The 16603-nt window shown below is 40.2% G+C and overlaps 4 protein-coding genes across 6 annotated transcripts; 2 read left to right on the forward strand and 2 right to left on the reverse strand.

The window, feature by feature from the left end:
- The first annotated feature begins 1221 nt into the window (after positions 1-1221).
- Positions 1222-5907, forward strand: tardbpb (TAR DNA binding protein b). Of its 3 annotated transcripts, none has more exons than XR_014800269.1 (6): positions 1222-2008; positions 2573-2736; positions 2836-2985; positions 3088-3258; positions 3352-4416; positions 5080-5907. XR_014800269.1 is itself a non-coding variant. In XM_084928818.1 (5 exons), exons 1-5 carry the CDS (start codon positions 1768-1770, stop codon positions 3841-3843), a joined length of 1218 nt encoding a protein of 405 aa, XP_084784944.1. In that variant the 5' UTR covers positions 1222-1767; the 3' UTR covers positions 3844-5010. The 3 variants fall into 3 exon arrangements, 1 of the variants encoding a protein (XP_084784944.1); XR_014800270.1 differs by having other exon boundaries at positions 2836-2976; XM_084928818.1 differs by lacking the exon at positions 5080-5907 and having other exon boundaries at positions 3352-5010.
- On the reverse strand, positions 4702-10529 carry cenps (centromere protein S). The gene is made up of 5 exons (XM_084928825.1): positions 10421-10529; positions 10171-10294; positions 6256-6289; positions 6069-6135; positions 4702-5875 (listed from the first exon to the last, which is right to left on the reverse strand). The coding sequence occupies exons 1-5, from the start codon at positions 10448-10450 to the stop codon at positions 5762-5764; spliced, it is 369 nt and encodes a 122-aa protein (XP_084784951.1). The 5' UTR covers positions 10451-10529; the 3' UTR covers positions 4702-5761.
- A 2680-nt stretch (positions 10530-13209) lies between these two features.
- rbp7b (retinol binding protein 7b, cellular) lies at positions 13210-14282 on the reverse strand. Its single transcript, XM_084928824.1, has 4 exons — positions 14176-14282; positions 13792-13970; positions 13509-13610; positions 13210-13281 (listed from the first exon to the last, which is right to left on the reverse strand). The coding sequence occupies exons 1-4, from the start codon at positions 14246-14248 to the stop codon at positions 13228-13230; spliced, it is 408 nt and encodes a 135-aa protein (XP_084784950.1). The 5' UTR covers positions 14249-14282; the 3' UTR covers positions 13210-13227.
- Positions 14283-14536: 254 nt separating this feature from the next.
- On the forward strand, positions 14537-16601 carry LOC146387303 (uncharacterized). Its single transcript, XM_084928823.1, has 6 exons — positions 14537-15244; positions 15332-15394; positions 15494-15573; positions 15662-15792; positions 15891-15957; positions 16055-16601. Exons 1-6 carry the CDS (start codon positions 15171-15173, stop codon positions 16132-16134), a joined length of 495 nt encoding a protein of 164 aa, XP_084784949.1. The 5' UTR covers positions 14537-15170; the 3' UTR covers positions 16135-16601.
- The last annotated feature ends 2 nt before the right edge of the window (positions 16602-16603 follow it).

A 16603-nucleotide genomic window follows, 5' to 3' on the forward strand; every position in this document is an offset into this window, starting at 1 on the left:
AAGAGAGACCGGATTTGTTTTTCTGACCTATGCAGAAGGAATTGTGATGCATGTGGATGTAGAAATTTTTTTTGAGTTTTTTAAAATTGTGTAACAGTGCTTGTATTATTACTCTTTATTGTCAGATTTCAGCAACATAATTTTATATGGTACTTTTTTTTTTTTTCCTTCCAAGGATTTCAAAGTCATTTTCATATGACTTGAAGTAAATTTTTTCATTTGCACCCTGGTTAAAAACCAAGAAGAAGGCCCTGCTTCTGCTGGTGTAGATGTCTGTGCTGGTGGGGCTTTCACCGCCCTCACCAGAGTACCAGCATACCTCAGGTTCATGAGAAAGAATTGGTGTTCCTTTGTAAGTAGGTAGCAAGTGCTATGGCTCCAGGTAAAGTTTTCAATGAGATACACCAAGGTACCTGAAAGTGGAGGCCACTCCCACAGATGAAGTGCAGAGGAGGAGGGGAGTTAACTTTCCTGCCGAAACCAATGATCATCACCTTTATTATCCCTGCACCAGCTTCCGTTGCTTTACCACTTGTCTGTAGTCAGTCAATGTTGATCCCCAAACTTCTAAAATTGGTTTGTAAAACTGCTTTATGCACATGGAACTTTAAAGTTTCACTGTTCAAGTGAACAACATCCTATTAGGGGGATAAGCCACGCAGAAAGACCAATTATCTGAAAATGACTTAATATTGAAAAAGCCAGTCTCTTCATCATAACTGGATTCTTTTAAGTTCACCCCAAACCGACGCAATAATGCAATTTACATTAACATGGGCATGACAGCTATGCTTTAGATACGCTCCAGTCTTTTGAAATTTGAAAGGCGGGGGCGCATTTACCTACAATTTAAAAATGTAGGTAAATACTTGTGATCCTAACTTCTTATTATCTGTCTGGCTTTCAAAGTTTGTATAGCTCATTCAAACCGCCATCTTCCAATCTCCAGCCAACAAACGGAAGCTGTTGTTGTAAATGACATACACTAGGCCTTATCTACTCCGTTTACGGGGGGGGAACAAAATTCACAATTAACTTAAGTTTAATTGTTTATATTGCATTTAATCAATATAAACCAGTAAAGTACAACATAAAATATTAGCCTTAGAATGCATTACGTAGGTACTTACTTACAACTGCTACTTACTTTTACCGACACAGACAAGACACCGCCCCCCGCCTGCCTGGGTGAAATGAAACCTTCCAGTTTAATGACGTAGTTCCTTCTTCGCTTAGATAATGCCATTTTGCTCGCCTTACATGGCGCTATTATTTTTTGCCTCGTGGAAAAATACTAGTCTGAGCTTTCTTTACTTTGCATGTTGGACGAGACAAGCGCTTTATTTAAGTTGCACCACTCCTCTGGGCCGAGCAAACTATTTTTAGGAAAACGTTACATCTTTTTGTTTAGCTGACGGAATTTGCGCAGTTTTCTTTTCAACAGGCACGTTAGAGCGGTCGTCGTCCGGTGTTGACGGCACAGATCCCCGTCCCAGCAAACAAAGGAGCAGTAAGATCGTTGCCCGCTTTTTAGCGCAATCTAAAAGTAGCATTATTGATTAAATCATTTGGAAGTAAACTAGCCCCGACGCCGTTTTAGTTTTTTGTATTTGAGAAGTCTTTGTCTCAAGTATAATAAACAGTTTAGCCTGACTCATTCAGTCCTGTTAGAGTCATCGGCTAAGGTTAGCCGATTCTGTGGACAATTAGCGAGCTAACCGCTAGCATTGTTTTGCTTCTGCGAGTAAGTTTTATTTTTGCGGGGAAATGGCTGAGGTGTACATTCGAGTGGCGGAGGAAGAAAATGAGGAGCCCATGGAGATTCCCTCCGAAGACGACGGCACTGTTCTTCTTTCCACCGTGGCGGCTCAGTTTCCTGGGGCTTGCGGCCTGCGGTTCAGGAGCCCCGTGTCTCAGTGCATGAGAGGAGTGCGACTCGTGGAAGGGGTCCTGCACGCGCCAGAAAATGGATGGGGGAATGTCGTGTACGTGGTGAACTATCCAAAAGGTAAGGATTGGTGTTTTCCTTGTTCTTATTTAAACCTAGAGACTTTATCCGAACAGGTGGGCAGATGTTATTTATAATTCATGAAGTAGCCTCAGGTTACTGAAAATAGATAAGTGACGTGACAAGTGATTTGGTCACGCCCACCAGAGTTCGGGCACTAAATCCATTCATTAAAAAGAGCACCAAAGGATTGATTTTGTTCCTTAAAGTCCTTCTGCCAAACCAAGTATCTATATTGCTGGACTTTGTTTTGAAGGGCATGATTATTTTAACCTTACCATTTGGTGGTGTTTTTGTTTCGCCCGATTCCATTAAGGAACTTTTTAATTAAGATTAAGATTTAATTAAGAGCTGACTGGGTTTTCACCAAAGGAAAATCACCAGAACTGTGACTTTAAATTATTATTATTATTGTTGTTCAAGTGGTGTGCAATTTGTTTTATTAAATGTCAAGGGAAAGAGGAAAATGCATAAACTACTAACTACATAAGAATTTTATATTTTGCATTTTTGTTGTATAGCTTTTAAAATATTAACTTTTTTTCCCCCCATCTTTCCGTTTAGACAATAAAAGAAAAATGGATGAAATCGATGCCTCTTCTGCCGTGAAAATGAAGAGGGGAGATATGAAAACATCGGACCTGATTGTATTGGGTCTTCCTTGGAAAACGACCGAACAGGACCTTAAAGACTACTTTAGCACGTTTGGAGAAGTCATCATGGTTCAGGTATTACTTGGATAGTAAAACATTTGCGTTGATTTGCAATTTTTATTTATGTTTTATTTTCTTATTTTTGCTGGTGATTTATTTTTTCTTCTTTCATAGGTGAAACGGGATGCCAAGACCGGAAACTCTAAAGGATTTGGCTTTGTGAGGTTCACAGAGTATGAAGCTCAGGAAAAGGTGATCTCTCAGCGCCATATGATCGATGGGAGGTGGTGCGACTGCAAGCTCCCTAACTCGAAGGTGAATATGGTAATGCCCATGCATATACCCACACACTATGGGAATCAAAACTAAGCCAATACTGTGGTTAACAATCTGTAATGCTAATGCACCCTCCTTTCCTCTTTACAGCAAGGTCCTGATGAGCCACTAAGAAGCCGCAAAGTGTTTGTAGGCCGTTGCACGGAAGACATGACCACAGATGATCTACGACAGTTCTTTATGCAGTATGGAGAAGTCACAGATGTGTTCATTCCCAAGCCATTCCGTGCTTTTGCCTTTGTTACATTTGCAGATGATCAGGTAACGTATGAAATATGTAGAAGGTATTTCTTTCCTTCTTTGTTGGTGTTGCTTGCGTCCACATAATCTAATTTTTTTTTTTTCCCTTCACAGGTTGCCCAGTCTCTCTGTGGAGAAGACCTTATTATCAAAGGAGTCAGTGTTCACATCTCAAATGCTGAGCCCAAACATGGCAATAGGCAGTTTGATCGCACAGCACGATTTGGAAATGGTTTTGGGGCTCAAGCATTTGGTAGCAGCCGTAGTGGGTTAGGGAGCAGCACTAACAGTAGTCTGGCTAATTTCGGTTCCTTCAGCTTGAACCCTGCCATGATGGCTGCTGCACAGGCTGCTCTGCAGAGTAGTTGGGGTATGATGGGTATGCTGGCTAGCCAGCAGCAGACATCCACCTCAGGCAGCACCTCCAGTGGAACGAGCTCTAGTAGAGACCAGAGTCAGTCTTTCAGTACAGGCAACAGTAACTACGGCACCAGCTCAGCCAGTCTTGGCTGGGGAACAGGGTCAAACTCTACAACCAGTGGTAGTGGGTTTAGCTCAGGTTTTGGGTCCAGCATGGAGTCAAAGTCATCTGGGTGGGGTATGTAAGTTAAGTGTTTGTATGGTAAGTACTGCGAGAAAGACGAGTCATTTCGAAATTTATTTCTGGTGTTGATGCGTATCTGAAAACTTAACACTTTTGCGTGAAGATGTTTTGTACATTTGGAAAAAAATGCTAAAGATTTAATTTAGGAAGTGTTGAAGTGAATTGTTTACCAGGATGTCTGAGAAAAGTGCTATTTTTGATGTCTCATTTGTTTGTATCCATTTCAACTGGATTCTCTAATGCATGTATTGTGAAATGTGATAACCATTTTTGAAAATGCATGAATGTTCGTGGTTCACCATTATCCGGCATTGTCATCGACCTAAAAGGCAATCTTGCATTGGGAAGAATCTGGTTGAAACATAAATGTTTTAAGTGCAACTTTATTTGCAGTCAAGTTCTATGGAAAAGCCTTCATTGAAATCTCTTCTGCAGTTCACCTCTCTTCCATTTCCCTGCGAGGAAGCTCCTCTTTGGCAGCATTCTTGGGGTGATATCGGTATCATTCTCCCTCTTCCCACCTGTAAATGCTATGCCATCAAAGAACGGCTTCACTCCGCATGTTCTAAGAGACGGTGGGTGTTTTCACTTTTATCCACTTTTACATGGAAAGAACAGCGCAACTGACATTTTAAGAACTGATGAGTGCGATTGAGGATGGCTTGTGGCGAAGAGTGAAGCGATGAGTGAGCGAACGGAGAGAGACGCGTGAAACGGACTGGTTGTGCAGTGAAAGAGCCCAAGTTGACTGCTTTCTGAGTGTGTGAGTGGAAGCTGCAGATGCTACGAGCGCCTCCCCTAACATGGACATTGTTTAATTAGTACTTCAAGATTTTTTTTTTTTTTTTAATCTTTGCAAGTTTTTCCTTATTCTTAAGTATGTCTGTCAAGTGCAGAAATATCGAAATGTAGTGGAATGTTGTGATGAATATTTGTATTGCTTATATTATCTGATTTGAATGCCGTATGGTGTGTGCTTTCATGTTAATGAACTGATCTGTAAGTGTGTACTTGATGTGGATGACACCTGCTGAAGACACTGGGGGACGCGAGTGATGGTGTGCGAACGTGGAGTGGTGTGTCCAATGGTTCCCAGTAGATTTTGTTTGTGAGGTGTTTATAAACATGTCAAATGAAGGGAGTTCTCTAATAAAGTTCATTTGAATAGATGCTTAGTTGATATTACTTGAGTCAAGTTTGTCAAATCAAAAACCATCTAATTCGATTCACACATCTAGGGACTTTGGGCTCTGCTGGTCGAGGTCTCCGTTTGAACCCTGACTGAAGTCTGTTCTGAAGGAAGAAGATGGAAGTTCCAACACTTTCAGTGTGTGGCCTTCTCAGACATGGGGTAGTACCTGTCTTTTTGCTGCTTTTGATGGCTTGTTCGTGAATGATCCCCTTTTTTATTATCCACAGCTACTTATGAGGTACTGGGAAGGCAAAACAGTCCAGCTCAGCAATGTGGCTTTGCTTTCCTTCAGCAATATTCTCTCTCCCAAATTGGCTATTATACTAGAGCTAATGTCAGGTTTCTGTGCCTTGGAATTGGGGATTTGTTTTAAGAGTCTCACTGCAAAACATGAAGGGAACTTTACAGTCCCAAGTAAAACACAAGATGCAGTTTCTGTAGGGTCCCTTTGGTGAATGCTTTAAAAATCAAGTTTAATGTTTCATTCATACATGGTAACAAATCAGGTCAAAATTGTTACATGCACTAAAATTCAACATCACATTAGCAGATCCTGGGATGGAACTTTTCACTTATTTGCTCCAAATCTTGGCTACATAACTGTTTTGACAGGCACATGTCCCATGAAAGAACTAAGACTTGTTGGCTCTCGGCTTATCAGGTACATGTAAGTCAGTCTTCATGTTTATTTGATTGATTGGGCTCAAGTCAGATACCGCAGGCTGTCCTTATTCTCTGCTTTCCTCCTCAGTTTCTGTGTTCTTTCTCTTTGCAGTAGTCTTCTTTTTTAAACTCATGTGCTCCTGGGTCAGTTCGTCACTTTTATTTTGTATGTGGATGGACTGAAATAAATAAAGGCAAATTAAACATTAAATTTGCTGTCTGCTGTAGATTATATACGCAATACACAGGTTCAGTAAACAATTATTTGAAATTATTTTAGTGGTTAACATTGGCATTACTGTTTGTTGTACTGTAAGTTAACTGTACAGAAATCATTTGTCACTGAATGTGTTGTTTCTTTGAATAACTCACCAAAGCAGTACTGCGGCGGGCTACAAGTTTCACATCATCTACAGACACGGTGCTTCTTTTAGCATGCCTGAAATGAAATTTGGGATTGGAAGCCATGTGGACATATTTGAATAGCTGCAGTTTGAGTAACAAAGTATTTTTGGTTAAGTTGTTAATATGGTGCTGGGATAAAATAAAAAATCCTTACCTTGCAAAAGCCTCCAGGTCTTTTGCAAATATATCTGTTAAAAACAAAGAGTGAAATGTTGATTTCAGTCTGTTGCAAAACTACATTAATGTTGACTGTTGTGGATCCTCTGTCCACTTATGAGTTAGAATCATTTCAGATTCTAACTCCATTCATTTCCATAGATATTGCTCAAAAGTTAAATAAAAATAAGGGAACATGAGCACAGTATAACAAGGCATATTGCAGTTTTCAGGTAAATGGACCATTTTGAAGCCACATCACCTTCTTTGATGCAAATGAGAGTGAGAACAGGTTCACTAGAGGTGAAACAAGATGCCCCCAAAAAGGAAATGGTTTTGCAGTTTGTGACTTTCTTCTTATCCTTATCTAACTGATACATATACGTGCTTCTCGTGATGCCTGTCTACAGCTCTGTCCAGCCGCCCTCCTCTAATAGCCCATCTCCTGGTTTCTCCTCCACACTCTATGCTTGGAAACAAAACAAATCTTGTGACAGACCATATGTGCTAACCTGGACTGCCTGTGCAACCTAAAAAGGCTGCAGGTGCTGTTTCATGTTCCAGTAATGACAAGGACATCAACGAAAAGCAAAACTATATATATGTTAAAAATAAATAAATAAACAGAAGAGAAAAAGTGAGAGCGCTGTCTATGGCCACCACCTGTATTGCATTTTTAACTTGATAAACCTAACACACCACAACAAAAGACTACTGTACATGGACCAAACTTGACTAAATTATTGTTTTGACACAATTTTTGAATTCAGTGACAACTCATAATTAACTGCACTTTACCCCAGGAATGGGGTTTAGGGTAAGCTTAGGAAAAGTGTGTGTTTCCTGTTCTCTTTCTGAACTCAAGAAACCCAGAGTTTACCGCTGTCTCTTTTCCTTTTTGATGAAATCTAAGGAGTTCTGTAATGTAATTTCATTTCTACAATGCATACCAAAGAGCATATTAGCACACTGAGTGAAAACTACTACTTGAGTGTAACTGAATTACAAAAAAGAAGAAGCTAAAAACTGAATTTCACAATAATTTCATATGGAGAGGTATATTAAGTTTTCTAAACAATATAACTGTATTATGGGTTTAAAAATGCAAAACTGTACATTATGAACTGTGACTGAATCTCTGCATGATATTTTATATATCCGTTATTGAAAAATGTGTTCCAACACAGTGAGATAGAGCTGCTGCTAGGCAGGGTATGTAAATACCGCCACACTTTGTGATGTGCCAGTAAATTTTTATATTTTATAACGGTGGCACGGTGGTTAGCACTGTTGCCGCACAGCAAGTAGGTCCTGAGTTCAATTCCACCATCAGGCCGGGGTCTTTCTGTGTGGAGTTTGCATGTTCTCCCCGTGTTTGCGTGGGTTCCCTCCGGGTACTCCGGCTTCCTCCCACCGTCCAAAGACATGCAGCTTGTGGGGATAGGTTAATTGGATAATCCAAATTACCACTAGGTGTGAATGTGAGTGTGAATGGTTGTCTGTCCCTGTGTGTTGGCCCTGCGACAGACTGGCGACCTGTCCAGGGTGTACCCCGCCTCTCGCCCTATGACAGCTGGGATTGGCTCCAGCACCCCCCGCGACCCTGAAAAGGATAAGCGGTAGCGAATGGATGGATGGATGGATGGATATAACATATACCATCAAAGGATAAACAATGTTAACACACACACACACACACTCATTCACTTCATTATGTACACCATGCTATAGTCCTGTTTTGGACCCCCTTTTGCTTTCAGGACTGTCTTATTTCTTCATGGCATAGATTTAATAATGTGCTGGAAACACTCCTCAGAGATTTTGGTCCATATTGACATGTTAGCATGACATAGTTGCTGCAGATTTGTCACCTGCACATCATGATGTGATTGTCTTTTTCCACCACATCCCAAAGGTAATGTTGGATTGAGATCTGGTGACTGTGCAGGCTATTTGAGTACAGTGAACTCATTGTCATGTTCAAGAAACCATTTTGAGATGATCTGAGTTTTGTCACATGATGTGTGATTCCTTTGGAAGCCAGAATAATGCACCATGTCATACAATGGATATACTATTGGCATAAAAGAGAGGACATGGATATGCAACAATACTCAGGTAGGCTGTGGTGTTTAATTAATGATCACCAGGTACTAACAGACTGACAGTTCATTCATTCATTTTCTACTGCTTATCCAGGGCCAGGCAGCAAAAGCAGCAACCTAAGCTGAGAAGCCCAGACCTCCCTCTACCTCAGCTAACCAACTGAACCATTGATACAAGACAGGATAGATCCATGCTTTCATATTGTTTACGCAAAATCCTGGTCCTGCCATCTGTTGCAGCACAAATTGAGAATAAGCAGACCAGGCAACATTTTTCAAATTTTGTAATGTACAATTTTGGTGATTCCATGTGAAATGTAGCTTAAGTTTTCTATTCTTAGCTAGGGATGGGTACCGGTAATGGCACCGGTTCTGACATAAACGGTAGTAACCAGACCAAAAAGCAGCGCACATTTCGGTGCTTTTTTTTTTTCTTGAGATGTCATACACTTTGGATTCTAGCCAATCATTTTACCTTTCCAAGGATAGTAGGTGGGCCCAGGTACGCACGTTCTTTTAGAGCAGAGCTGCAGATTAAAAATGCCCAAGGCAAAGCAGTTAAAACTCTGGCTGTACTTCACAGCAAAAGATGCAAAGTCAGCAGCCTGCAACAAGTGCTTTAAGGTGATACTGTGCAAAGGAGGTAAAACCTCGAATCTGATGAAACACCTGGCGACACATAGCGTTTTTTTTAAAAGCCGAGAAATGCACCGTATTTGATAGCTTGCTGCAAGACCTCACACTGAGCACATCTACTACGGGTGTGGTGCCTGTTATCGGTCCCGGAGTTAGCAACATCCCCCAAGAACCCGAACAGTAGAGTCCTGGCCCCTAGCCCTGCCAGTGTAGCAGAAATGATGATGGATGATGATGGCAGCAGCAGCAGCTTCTCTGGGCGAGTAGCTTAATGTTGCTCGTGTGTAATACGTTGAGTAGGCTAACCACGTTATTACATTAATGCATGTAAGGTGAACTAGCAAACACCGGCTGTCTTCTTGTTTGACAGAGTGATACCATATATGCCCTATAGCTGCAGAAAAGACTAACATTGTTATCTTTTTACAAAAAAAAACCAAACATCTAAACATGAGAGGTTTTAGGACAAAGTTTGTGTTTTCCATTGTTTAAGCACCGGTTCCAACCAAAGGAGGTATGTTGTATCAACAGAAAAGGCTAACTTGGTTATCATTTTGCAGAAAAAAAGAGACTTCTAAAAATAAAAACGTAAGAGGTTTTTGGACAAAGTTTGTGTTCTCCATTCTTTAAGCACCGGTTCGAGCACCGTTTAAGCACCGGCACCATTTCAAAAGTACCGGTTTGGCACCGGTATCGGATAAAACCTAAACGATACCCATCCCTATTCTTAGCTGACAAGAGCGAAAGCTGGTGTGGTATTCTACTGCTGTAGCCCATCTACTTTGATATACTGTGCTGATGCGCTTCTGCATACATTAGTTGAAATGAGGGGGTATTGTGTTATTGTTGCCTTCCTATCACCTCAAAGCAATCTGGCCAGGGATCTGGTCAACAAAGCATATTCACTTAGGAAAATGGGCTTCCTGTATATTTTCTCTTCTTCAGACCATTCTCTATAAACACCTTGAGATGGCTGTGTGCGGAGAAAAAAAAAATCACAGTAGTTTCTGAAACACTCGCAAAACTAACCACATCACGTTTGAAGTCACTTAACCCCCCCCCAATTCTAGTGTACACGCGTTAAATTGGTGCAATCTGATTGGCTGATTAGAAATCAGGTATACCTAATAAAGTGGTCAGTGAAAGAATGTCCTCATTAGTTGAACACCTACCACACTGTCTGAATGTCGTCTCGGCTATTGCCGCTATAGCTTGTCGGCTGAACGGTCTCCGGTGGTCTTCACCGATCTTCTGGCAGAGACGACCCACTGTATAATGAACTGCAGCTTTTAACCTCTAAAACCCCAAAACACATCACGTTAAAACACATAACGGTCCTGTGTAGTAGCTTTCGCAACGACCCCTTTGTGTTAGCTAATATTAGCCAAACAGGCAAGCAGTGAAGCAAACTGAAACACTTACCTGGTGAGTTTCCTCTGTATCCACTGACATTTTCAAGCAGAAGAACTGTTGACAAACCAAACCGAAGATTTCCCAGACAACCACAACAAAGTCGGCAAAAAGGAAAGTCACAAACTGAAGGTTAACTTCTGCTGAAAACACGATATGTAACCTGTAAACTGATTTTTAAGCTATTTGCTCAGAGATAACTGTCTGATAGCTACAAAATTAAACTCGCGGCATAAATGCGTCAACAAACCAACGAGTCTGCCGCTTCTTCTTCAGTGTTTTGCTTCAATTGGTATCCACAGTTTCCGCTTACTGCCCCCTCCTGGCGTTGTTAGTCTTTTACATTTCAGTTCACTTCCAACCAGTGTGCTTTGACTGTGGAAAAAATTACGTCCCCATTGTTTGACTTCCCTTAAGTGAAGCCCAAACGTCTCTATCGCCCCCTGGTGTCTGACTTTCGTAAAGGCTATTAACCCCACAGACTCAATATTAGCGTATGGGCCAGGGGGGTTAAGTAAAACACTAAAGTCCACCTCAGATATACATATAACAGACACATTCTTCCATGTTAAGTAGTTCGTGTGGTCAATGGGTCACTTCTCCCAAAAGTCTGATTTTAATTAATAACTTCTAAAATTGTAAAACTGTGGTCTGACAGGGTTATGATGACAGCTTTGATTGATAGCTGTTGTCCCTGAAAATCTTGCTTATCTCAGTTCAGGAACCAAAGCTGTTAAGCCGAGAGGTTATCCTTGTGTGGATTTGTTCTCAAAAACCCAACTCCCTTTTCTAGTAATCATTACACGTACATGCCTTGTTTTCATTAACTGACCCATCATGTCTTTTCTTTCTTTTTCTTTTTTTTTGTAGCCGTATTTCCTGCAGAATAGATTATGTGCTCCAATCTCCATTACACTGACTGTACCCTGTTGGATGTTTTGCTATATGAATTGCATGCAGGCTGGTTTTCAGTCATTGTTGCTACTTATTTTAAAAGCTTTTTTCCAAATGTTACTGTCCCTTATTGATTGTGTGCTGGCTGGCACAGACAAAAAGGTAGCATTCTGCTCTGAAATGCTGAATCAATGAACTCTTTATACAGCAGATCTTGTTTTGAGTCAGTCTTTCTTTAGTTGATTAGTTTCATAGTATCATCCTGTGGTCCAATTGAGGTACTACAATATACAATAAATAGACTGACATCCTCATTCACCTATTCATACAAGTACATTTTCCTATCCCCAAGTGCTTTTCTATTAACATTTACACACAAATGGACACACTAGGTAGCAACTTGAAGTTCAGCACCTAGCCAAAGAATACTATAGCATTCAGACAGCTGAAGGGATTGAACCACCAACCTTCAGCTTACAGCACCTGGTATTATGAGGTCTCTCATCCAAGTACTAACTAGCCCCGACATTCCTTAGCTTCTGAGATCAGACGAAACATGTGAGTGGCACGGCTGTAAGCTCCAACATGCTTTAAGCTGCATCAGCAGCGATAATAATAATAATAATAACAATAATAATAATAATAATAATAATAATTTACAGATTATTCAGTTATTTCTGCTGCACTCATTTATTTTGTAAAAATTTTCAACTATAAAAAAAAAGTTACAAAGTTCTTTACAGAAAACAAAGTGAGTTTTACTTAAACTACGGGTTAGATGCTTTATTTAATGCTTGTAGAAGATAACAGCAATGATCAATGAAAACATCTTCAAAATGAACCAGCCAACAATTATAAGTAACCCTGGACGATCTTTTTCTGCTCATGACCTCATGAGATTTTGTGATGCATTAAAAGAATGAAAGATAACCCCAACTCTCTTTTTTTCATGTCACAGAAGGAGGAAAATCAAAAAGGCTTTTCTGGAGCAGTGATGTGCTCTCTGTGGACAGCACCCTCCAGAAAGAAATCGATCAGCTCTCCACCTCCTGAGTAATCACAGTGCACGATCATGCAGTCAAAGGAAGTACATAGTTTACAAAGTCCAGGGTTTGAATGAGATCTTTCCTCAGCTTGTACTTCAATTGCCAATCAGATTGGGAAGTCTGACAGTGTGTGAAAAACACATGAGTGCGCAAGAAATCATGCTTAATTTCTGCAACTTAGGTCACAGTATTACAGTCATGCTGATCCGTTGGGCAAAACCTCAGAGAGAAATGCTGCGTGTGCACACGTTGCATTAGTTTAAAACATCTAATGCTAACATGATGCATGTGTGTTGTCTGTCAGATGGTGCCAACAAGGACACTTCATCAGAGAGCAAGTCTAAACAACATCATGTATTTACTGTACTGGCAGACATGTTTTGGTTCTGTGATACTGGAAGCCGAAGGGCACCGTTGCAAAAAGTTAACACCTCCCCCCCCCCCCCCCACTTTACTATAAAACAATCATTCCTTTCATACGTCTACTTCTTTCCTTTATCTTTTTATAAAAGTTATTTAACCTGCCTCTACTTTTACTGACACAAACCTCTCCTCCCCCCACTTTTTTTTTTTTAAGCAGAGAAATTGAATCTCAACATCTGTTATCACCATGTTTTAGAAAGTGAGAAAGCTTGCCATTTTCATTATGGCAACATGAAATGAATCTGTATGTGGAAAGACTAGAATTTCGTTTGATAAATATCTACAAAGTTAGCTTTAAATTCCTAAGAAAGCTTTAGTATAAAACACTTTAGGATTGTAGAAAATGTATTGTGCATCATTCTAAAATATAAAAAGGAAAATATATAGTTTTTGTTGTATTATGATGTCAGTTAACGAGACAATAAACACACAATGCACTTCATTTTGTGAGTTTAATCACAGAGTCCTTTTATAAATTTGTTTGCAGACTTGATCCCCACAAGTGAGCTCCTGAAAAAAAAAAAAAAAAAAAAAAATTAAAACTGATCTTCATCAATTACAAAAGGGTAATACAAACAAACAAAAAACAGCAGGAGTTCAATGAATGGCATCAGTGTTCAGAGGGAGCAGCATTTTCATTTGTATGGTTACAGTTGTACACATGTACAATCACAGGATTGTGAATGTTATAAGTTAAAATATTAACAGGGACACCAGCATAAAGTTCAGAGTCATACCAGATGAAGCTCATCTCCCTCAAGCCAGTGAGTCCACCCTCGATTTCTCTTTTCTCCTTTTTGAACACACACCAGCTTTTCATTTTCCCAGTTGACCACAGACTGTTAGAGTAACATAAAAAAAAAAAAAAAAAAAAGAGATGATAAACTACACGGTTTCCCCAATACGTAAACATAAATGGAGTTTACACTGTGTAAAGAGGCTGCTTTTGTTTTGCACCACTGATCACAAATCTAATAGCGACCTTTAAAACTGGAGGTTACATTTTGGTAACATTTTTACCTTACAGGTGCGGTTGTCCATTCCTTTCGTTACCTCCTCGAACTCCTCTCCGGTCTTGAATGAACACTCGTAGTTTCTTAAAGTACTGAGTGTCTGAATTGTGAAGCAATGTCCGTCCTGCTTAATCACTTTCTGAGGCTTCAACATAGAAGCAATCTTGCGCGTTGCAAAATCAACACCTGCATGTCAAAATGAGAGGGATAAGTGACAACACTTTCTACAAAATGTTTACACTCCAAAAAGAGTATAAACTTTAACCTGCCATCTATAAATTTTACGTACACCCAAGTTCAAGAACTCTAAACCAACTAAATATGAGGTTTTCTACTAATCTCATTTTCTGCATGCAGTCTTCCAATTTGCTTTAAAAAGGGTGAAACTTACCAAGTGCAACCATGTAGCCCTCAAAATTGACATTGCTGACCATGTTCCACGTCCCACTGAGGTTGGCAGGCATTTTGGATGTTAGGTGGCCTCTTTGGAAGACGCAACAGCAGAATTTCAAGAGTGGAAGGATGCGAAGTTGTTGGGTGGGCTCTTTTTATTGTGTGTCAAATGTGGGGTAAGGGTGATGCGTTGCTTATGCTCTAGTTAATTTGGGCACATACGCAGGAGGGTGGAGCAAGACTTTTGAAATAATGTGAGGAAACTATCCTGTTCCAAATAGATTAACAGCCTTACACGACGCAAGACTTTTTTATTTTTATTTTAATATACTTAGTTTTATCCGTACTTTTACGTGGGCTTTGTACTAAAAGATGACTTGTGCGCAGATGTGATAATAGCGTAAAAAGCTCGAGGTAATTAAATCTGTAAGCATGCACACCTGGAGTCAGTGTTTCTTTATGAATCGTGGTTTGTGTGGAGAGGATCGGCCTCACATCCAGCCCTGTATCCGCCCAGTTTCTACCATAAATGGTCGATGCTAACCTCATGAATAGAAAGTTACCGATCACTGCTTATTTCTCTGTGCCAGTGCAGCCGCCATGCGTCAGTATAATGCAGTAAGCGATTAAACCCAGTAGCCAAGTATCAGAAGTTCAGGCCTGTGCATTCCGGGAGTGGGTGAGGGGGTAAAAGTGATGGCGAAAGGGCGCTGAAGAAATCTCATACAATTTCAGAGTGTTAGCGAGTTTTGACAAAAATAATTTATAAGCGTCTAAAATGTTAAAACCAACTTTAAAAAAAACCAACCTTTTAAGCATAACTTATTGGGGCAAATGTTCTGAGTTCAAGGAGTAAAAATATGCATCCAAAGTGCAGGCTTGGACAGGATGAAATACAATCCTTCCTCTGGTCAACAAGGGCGTTTGGCACTTTAATACAACACGTGCCAGGGACAGTGTTACAGTACATACGCGTCTGGATGTGCAGCATCCATGTTTCTTTACTTGCTGGTCTTCATGGCATATCACAGCAGCAGATGGATACCAAAGAATCAGAGATTAAGATTGTAAGTACTCTCATACATAAAGATTTCAGAATGACTTTTGGTTTACTATGACCTTAATCTATTTTCCATTCACTTCCCCCTTCACAGTCAACTACTGAATGTACTGTTCATCACAATTGTTCTGGTTCCTCAGTTCTACGTGATGGGAAGGTAAGTGGGACGCAGGCAATGGCATCATGCCATACAGCCCGCAGGTTACTCGTACAAGAAGGAACATGAAGTTAACAATGGTTTCTATTTTGGTTAAAGGCCCAAATCCTCAAGATACTGCAGGCAGCCCCTTCTGAACAACCTGTCAGCCTCAGTTGCTCTGTCCTTGGTGGCTTCAGGTAAGTCCCCTCAGCTCAGCAGTCCCAAAGCAGATACTCTCACAGCATTTACACAGGTTTAATAGGAACAGTGATTGTTTTTTTCAAGGTTTTGCAGTGATATTCACACTGACAGACCCAGTTCAACAGAGCTTGTGGGCTGCCTACCATGTGTTTGGTCTACTGTCATGTGGCCAAGGTTTGTGCACTACTATCCTGACTCTGACAGCAGCAGCATGTGTAAGAAAAAAAAAGAAGAAGCAATATTGGCCAGTTCAACCCCTCAAAAAAAAACTCCTGCAGCATGTCAATGATTTCTATGTACGGTATGTTCACAGGCCAAAACCACCCCTGAGCTGTACTACATGTCCCTTGTCCTAACAGTGGTCTCTGCTATCAGTACAGGTGAAAGACAACTCTCCCTTTCTCTTGCACACTGGAGAATTCATTCATTCATAAAATCTTCATTTCGAAGGACTAACACCTGCTTCTGTCCGTTCAGGTTTTTTCATGGTCAGAGGAGGACTGTGGCTAACCAACAGGCACTCTGTGACAGATCCAAGCAGAAACAATGAGTTATAAAACACTCCAGCTGTCCCACAATGATATGTGACACTACACATGTAAAGAATTCATGAGGGCTCCTTGCCACCAGCAGCTTGTAATTTTAAACCAGGAGAAAGAAAAAGGGAAAGTGAGCTAATCCAGCTCACATTTTTTTTAATGCACACTTCAGAAAAGCAGCTGTTGATTTTCCTTTTGCACTGAGGAAATGTATTTCATGTAACAATTTATCACTTAAAAAGATAATATTTCATACAGTAGATTTGACATGATTACAAGCAATGGTGTGAATGTAAACTGGATTTTTATCTTATTACTGAAGCTACAATAAAGAAATTCTAGCATGAAAACTAAAATTACATTTGTTGATTTAAAGCCAAGGTGTTCAGGAACGCCTCATCTAAATGTTTTAATATAAAGTAACTGTAAGAATTACTTTCATATTTTAAAAAAAAAAAAAGACAAGTGCAACTTCCAGCTTTTTAAA

The sequence above is a fragment of the Perissodus microlepis genome, chromosome 5 (genome assembly GCF_051167445.1).
Source record: "Perissodus microlepis isolate ML-2025 ecotype Zambia chromosome 5, ASM5116744v1, whole genome shotgun sequence".
NCBI lineage: Eukaryota > Metazoa > Chordata > Actinopteri > Cichliformes > Cichlidae > Perissodus > Perissodus microlepis.

What these genes read in the sequence shown, in the direction of transcription:
- LOC146387303 (XM_084928823.1), top strand. Translation starts at nt 15,171, where the DNA reads ATGTTTCTTTACTTGCTGGTCTTCATGGCATATCACAGCAGCAGATGG. An exon ending in CAGTTCTACGTGATGGGAAG is followed by an intron (nt 15,395 to 15,493) that starts GTAAGTGGGACG and finishes TTTTGGTTAAAG; the next exon opens with GCCCAAATCCTCAAGATACT. An exon ending in TCTGTCCTTGGTGGCTTCAG is followed by an intron (nt 15,574 to 15,661) that starts GTAAGTCCCCTC and finishes GTTTTTTTCAAG; the next exon opens with GTTTTGCAGTGATATTCACA.
- rbp7b (XM_084928824.1), bottom strand. Translation starts at nt 14,248, where the DNA reads ATGCCTGCCAACCTCAGTGGGACGTGGAACATGGTCAGCAATGTCAAT. An exon ending in GGGCTACATGGTTGCACTTG is followed by an intron (nt 13,971 to 14,175) that starts GTAAGTTTCACC and finishes TTTGACATGCAG; the next exon opens with GTGTTGATTTTGCAACGCGC. An exon ending in AGGGAGATGAGCTTCATCTG is followed by an intron (nt 13,282 to 13,508) that starts GTATGACTCTGA and finishes TTTTTTTTTCAG; the next exon opens with GAGCTCACTTGTGGGGATCA.
- tardbpb (XM_084928818.1), top strand. Translation starts at nt 1,768, where the DNA reads ATGGCTGAGGTGTACATTCGAGTGGCGGAGGAAGAAAATGAGGAGCCC. An exon ending in GAGAAGTCATCATGGTTCAG is followed by an intron (nt 2,737 to 2,835) that starts GTATTACTTGGA and finishes CTTCTTTCATAG; the next exon opens with GTGAAACGGGATGCCAAGAC. An exon ending in CTAACTCGAAGGTGAATATG is followed by an intron (nt 2,986 to 3,087) that starts GTAATGCCCATG and finishes TCCTCTTTACAG; the next exon opens with CAAGGTCCTGATGAGCCACT.
- cenps (XM_084928825.1), bottom strand. Translation starts at nt 10,450, where the DNA reads ATGTCAGTGGATACAGAGGAAACTCACCAG. An exon ending in GACGACATTCAGACAGTGTG is followed by an intron (nt 6,290 to 10,170) that starts GTAGGTGTTCAA and finishes TGTTTTTAACAG; the next exon opens with ATATATTTGCAAAAGACCTG. An exon ending in GACCTGGAGGCTTTTGCAAG is followed by an intron (nt 6,136 to 6,255) that starts GTAAGGATTTTT and finishes ATTTCATTTCAG; the next exon opens with GCATGCTAAAAGAAGCACCG.